Raw genomic sequence first — 6,000 nt, 5'->3', positions numbered from 1 at the left:
ATGTCATTTCTGGATCGACTAGCCAGCACATTTCCTCTGCCCTCGCTCGTCCTTTATCTATCATCCAGTGGTGTCAACCATCAGCTTTGATCATATCGTTTTTGCGGCCACACTTCAAGAAGATGCCTTTCTAGCGCACTGTGGGCATGAAAGTCAGATAGATGGTTGATATGCTGGTGCACAGACGTACTATTTAGACAACTGCTCCGCGAAATGATCATTACTTGTGATTCTCTCCAATTAGCTGAACAACATCGCAGCAATACTTATAGGCCTTTCGGACAGTGGGGTATTACAATCCAAAGAATCCGGCAATTTGAATTCCAGAATTTAAGGATCTTTTAGTATCTCGTAAACCATGTGTTTATTCGATTCGCCGAAGTTTCGTATCAATAACTAAGTGCAATCCGGCCAGCGCTTGTACAGCTTTGTACAGGCTCGAATTATTTCTACCCATCGATACCACTGCATTGTTTATAACTTTTTACTTAACCGTGCTCCGTAATCGCGCTCCAGCACTATACCTTCAGAACGCGGCTGACACCCTAGTGGCTGTCATGCGCAACACTCGTTCGTCAACTGACAACAGAACACGGTAGGTGTCGCAGCCAGTGCCTTTAATGATGAATCTTGTACTCACAACAGCAAAGGGCACGCGAAATTACACACAAAGAGTATACGGAATGTTTCCGAAGGCTACGAAAATCTATACGGCCTTCACACGTCATCGAGAACTTCCGCGATTCGCACAATCATCTGTGAAAGTATACAGACAAATATAGACAAGACACTGACTTTTGGAGGTATTTCTGACATTTCAGGTGCGTTTGCGAAACGCCGATGAGTGTTACAGACACTATATAACTTTTCGAAACGCTCGTTACAGTTCGACTTGTCCAATTTTTAACGCGAGTCACGCAATCCACAAGGCTGTAGCGGTGATGAAGGCACGCTGGCAGGTAAGAAGCACTTCGCGAACAAATTGATGATGCGGGTGGAAGATCTCATTCCCGTACGCGGACGACAGGTATAAATGATGCAAGCCAAATAAAAGAGAATAGTTTTTAATCAGAACTGCGAAAGCGACATAGGCGCGAGCACTATGCCGGTAAATATGAATTAAAAGCTATAGCTTTTCCACGTACGTCCTACTCGATTAAGCAGTCGACCGAAGCAAACAAAAAAAAAAGACACTGCCTATAAAGTGTGTAGTTAACCGGACTCTAAACGGAACCCAAGCTTTCCAAGGGCGTTCAAGTTGCGGCTTTCGTGTTTTTTTACACCACAGTCGCAATGAGGGCACAGAAGTTGTCCATCCCTTGAGCCTCGCACTCTGATTAGTTTGTAAGAACCGAAGATCGACACACACACGCGCACACACAGACACGCACGCACTTAACATTACACACTCTGACACGTCACACAAGTCGGGCTACAATGCCCGGATGTGCAATAGCAATCCCGAGGTTCGGTGCAAACATTTTTTTTTCTCGTAGGCATGATGAACTTCGCCACATCACACCACCCGTTCACTTAGGTTGAGCAAAATAATTAGGCTACACTTGCACAAACTTGGCGAAGGAAAACAAAAATCATAGGGCACGCTTCTATCAACAATAGCCCGCCGTAATTCCGAAACAGCGATAGCTATTACCACGCAACTGGGCGCGTACAAAATGTTCCAAGCGCGAATAAGCCTCCTCTTTCCTATAAGTGTCACACTTTCCTCAAAATAAGCTAAATCATAAAAATTACAAGGCCGTGCCTCAAAACTGCCGCTGTGGTGATAATTCAAATAGCTTGCCACCCAAATTGCGGGTAAATATGAAAAAATTACATTTTGTCTCCGATGTCAGAGCTCCTTGTTGGTTAGTGATGACACTTTACATACAGCGCACACACAAGATCGGACTCCGATGGTAAAAGTTGACAGCTCAAGTCAAAATCTCTATTTGGATACGAATAACTCTCGCTCATAAAGCAAGTATAGATACCAACATTGCCCCGTGATAAGCCGTTAAAAGGTTCGAGGGAATGCTTGAGATCTTCACGAGTAACCGCTAACTACAGAATAAACAAACGGAGCACTCACAGCACGCAGTTCGATAGCGACGTCTTTAGAAATTTTGTTACCGCTTCACTCGGTGCGCACACGTGTTATCAGGCATGTTAAGCATAAATTATCCTTGCTTATTCTTTCTTCGTATCAGAAGAGATAACGCAGCACATGGAGTCTTTTTTTCTGTCATTCGGGGTTATACGGTACTAACCAGGAAATATGTTCAGTGACCTGCAACCGCGGTGCCCATGATTCCTAAAGGTAAACATATCCCAACATGCAGCACTTACTATCAACTGAAACATGAAGAAAAACGTAAACAAAAATCTTCGTTGATAATATCGGTTCTTTCCTTTCGTTGTGGTTACGCTTGAGAGTTACCATTTAAACAAACACTGCGGCTGCTACTGGTGAACGTTATTTTAAGAGCACCGAAAAAAGGGCTAGTGAAGTGCTTCATTAGTTGGCAAAACAACTTTGATTCTGCAATAACACCGAAAAACGACGCCGAACAAACCACGCGGGATAGGCTTGGTTAAGTAATCTGAGGTATTACGAAGCACATGTTACAGAGCTTAAGCCATATGCAGCGCTCGGGCACAGCATTTGACTTAACGACTACTGCTTTTCACGGTCGAAATGTGCCCATAAAACGTATACGCGTCACACGGAGATAGCCGTCGGGCTGAGCAATAAGGGAGTCACATCAGAGCCTAAGAAGGCAAAGCGAACTGATGACCACGCTTTTACAGTATAGGGCCTGGCGTGCAGTTCTCAAGACATGGCAGGCGTATTACTACAATGTTTTGCTGACATTGAGACCACGCGCATTCACTGCCGCACACTTCGCGACCTAAAGAATGCCATCACCAGCAGAATGATCAAAAAAAAAAAGCGGGGGAAGAATCATCGAAGCACGACTAAAAAGCAACTCCGCCAGTTTTTCGCGAGTTTGTCCATGATCCTACACTTCCTCCGCAGAGGCGAGCTCGCACGCAGGCTGCTGCAGGCGACGAAGCACTCGGTGTCGCTCGTCAGACGCGGTGTTGAAAGTTCGTCAAGGCCTCTAGCCATCCGACAAGCTGGGCAAGAAACGGACAGCCGTGTAGAGGTCGCACACGCATTGGGTGGTTGGGACCACGTTTCAGCAATAACAGTGACCCCCGGAGTTGCGCTCAAGGTTGCTCGTCGCGGTTTGTCCTGTCCTTTCTTTCTTTCCGGCGCCGGTCTGTGAAGCGTGTAAAAGCTCGTGGCTCACGAAACGCACGACACCATTGGCAAGTCTCTCAATGGTGCGATGCCGCAACCGGAGCTCGAAGCGGCCGCTGTCCTTCGCGTGGTCGTTTTATCCGGGACTGCGCATTTTATCCGGGACTGCCTGTTGCCGATGCCGCCGTGTGGGCGCAATGGCGGCGGGGCCCGCTCAACTGTCGCCGTTGATGCACAGTTGGCACCGCACCAGGCCACCTTCGTCGCAGTTGAGGCACCTGAGGAAGATGACCGAGGAAGAGAAGCGGTGCCTGTGCTGCGCCGACTTCTTGCTGCCGCCGCACACGGGACAGGGCAGGTACTGGTAGCCGCCGCACATGGCGCACGTGCCTCCAACGGTGCTCTTCTGCGAAAACGACCGTAAGGGAACGCGCGGATTAGGAGCGTCGTCGTGCACTTGCACGCCGTGGCAGGCGCCGAACTGAACCGCAAGTGCAGAAATATCTATCAAACCACGCCAAGAGGTTACCCTCAACTGAAATCATGAATCAGGTCTACAATCACTTATATATGTCAGTCGGCCAGCCTAAAGTCAGCCTCAAGTCCGCCCCAAGTAAACCTCAGCTCAGCCTCAAGTCAACCTCAAATCCACATTAAGTCAATAGGTGTAGCATTCATTAGGTGATAGGTGAGAGACCCTGAAATTCATGAGTTCCTCAGGCGGAACAATTGCCGGCCATGTAGGCTGACTTTCTTTCCCTGCTGCAACATCACAGCCACCACTACCCACTTATGTCAAAGGCACCTTAAGTCGGCTCGAAGTCAATCGGAAGGTGTACTCATCGTGGTTAACAGCGCGAAACACCCGGACAGGAGCGATAGAAGGACACGGTACAGCGCTGTACCGTGTCCTTCTATCGCTCCTGTCCGGGTGTTTCGCGCTGTTAACCACGATGAATGCTCACCAACTAGCCCAGTTTTCCATCTTGCTCAACGGAAGGTGTACGTTTGCCCAGGTGCCTAATGAATGTCTTAACAGATTTTCATTCCAGAAGCCTGCAAATAAGCTTCTTAGGACATTTTAGAGATCGCCTATGATTTAGAGACAGCTTGTTTACAAATTCAATTGCGGCTATTGCTTGTTGATATTTGTATAAACATTTTTCGCCGCCAACTATGCATGTCGATGGATCACACTTTACGAAAGAAAAGAGGGGCTCCGCAATGTGTTTGGTCGAGAGGCAGATATCTGTATAAGTTTCGAAGAGAAAGATACAAGCAGTTAAGAACGCGGAACATTAATATATAGGTTAAAATGAATATATTTATACTGCTCAAGTTAACGCACATGCAAGCAGTAATTTTTCTTTTGTTGTTGTTTTGGCTTCAATCATTCAGGTCCCTTGACCACCGAAGTCACAGCACTACGTTACTTCAAGCTTAACAGGGACGTAGACAGAGGACGGGGGAAGGGGGGGTCCACTTTTTTCCCGAAAATTTTCGATTGTGCTTGCACATATACACACGCGCAGATACAAACGCATGGACGAACATACATAAAGTGTGTAGCCCCCCCCCCCACGAAAAATTATGCTACTGAAGCTTAATGTACACAATAATTGTATAAATTAAAACAGCGATGGAACTGATCGAAGAAGGCATGAGGCATATAAAGGAGCATGCGCGAAAAGACTGCTTTTCGGTATATTTTTCTTATTTATATATAGTAGTGTGCGTTGGGGGGGGGGGTGCTGGTGAAGCATGCGTTGGACAGAAAATGGCGTCTTAATGAATCAAATATGCAGCTTACCTTGTACGGCTTCAGCATCTGCCTGAGCTGGCCGGTTTCATTCAGACGCTCCACTGTTTCCGCTCCCTGCAAGCAAAACAAAACAGATAAAAAACAGGTGAAAAACGTGCACTTGCCATATTTCTTAAGCTAAAACTGGAATGCTATGAAAGATGACGCCACGACGCACTCCGATTCTGTTTACCTTTTGTTTACTTTGTGGGGGTGCTGACACCCCCCCCCCCCCTGTAAAGTTGTCTGCGCCGCGTGGCGCACGTGTCTCGCCCCAAGGCTTTGTTTCGGTGGTGACCACCACCGGGCGATAGGTGTTCGCTTTGAGTACCACTGTTGGTAGAGTGGTAGCGCCGGCGGTGGCCCCTGGCGGAAGGCGGGCCTTGGTGTTGGCGAGAGTTGAGCGAGCCTCTTCTGCGTGTGGCGGCTGCCGCGAACGGTTGTCTGTAGCGTGGGTCCCCGGTGCTCAGCACCGCGGGCTTCGCGCCGGGGTCCCACGTGGAAAGTCAGGCGTTGGCGACGCCGCCTTGGGTATGTGTTAGTGTGTTGGGTGTGTTAGTGTGTGTTTATCATGTTATTGTGTGTTTAGTGTGTCATTGCGTTATGTTGTTTGTATGGTAGGGTGTTAGTTGAAATTGGTGTATCATTCGGCGGACGATATCGTCGTCTAAATTAGTTAATAAATGTATGTATGTTGTGTGCTTTGTACCGACCGCGTCTGCTGTGTCCGTTCACTCCAAGAGCGTGGCGAGGCGCGCGTTCGCCTCGCCGAGACCCCACAACTTATTTATCGAACTCTGAAGATGTGACTGTGTATACGGGCGCTCATTTACACTTTTTGTTTTGCAATTTTTGCCATGCACTCACACTGATGGCGGTATTACACCATCATTCAAGAGATGCCACTTCCAACCTTTGTACCACGCTCAAC

General features: G+C 47.8%; 1 protein-coding gene across 2 annotated transcripts in view; it reads right to left on the bottom strand.

Annotated features, from left to right (window-relative positions):
• Window positions 1-600: 600 nt before the first annotated feature.
• LOC119169959 (glutaredoxin domain-containing cysteine-rich protein CG31559) overlaps window positions 601-6,000 on the bottom strand; it is a 200,586-nt gene continuing 195,186 nt past the window's right edge. For both annotated transcript variants that reach the window (XM_075881744.1, XM_075881742.1), the window contains exons 4-5: window positions 5,079-5,144; window positions 601-3,674 (exon numbers count right to left, since the gene is read on the bottom strand). In XM_075881744.1, the coding sequence (XP_075737859.1) occupies window positions 3,483-3,674; window positions 5,079-5,144 (258 nt within the window). In that variant the 3' untranslated portion in view covers window positions 601-3,482. The remainder of the gene's footprint in view (window positions 3,675-5,078; window positions 5,145-6,000) is intronic.

This window comes from Rhipicephalus microplus, chromosome 2 (assembly GCF_043290135.1).
Source record: "Rhipicephalus microplus isolate Deutch F79 chromosome 2, USDA_Rmic, whole genome shotgun sequence".
NCBI lineage: Eukaryota > Metazoa > Arthropoda > Arachnida > Ixodida > Ixodidae > Rhipicephalus > Rhipicephalus microplus.
This window is presented reverse-complemented; position numbering and strand designations above follow the sequence as displayed.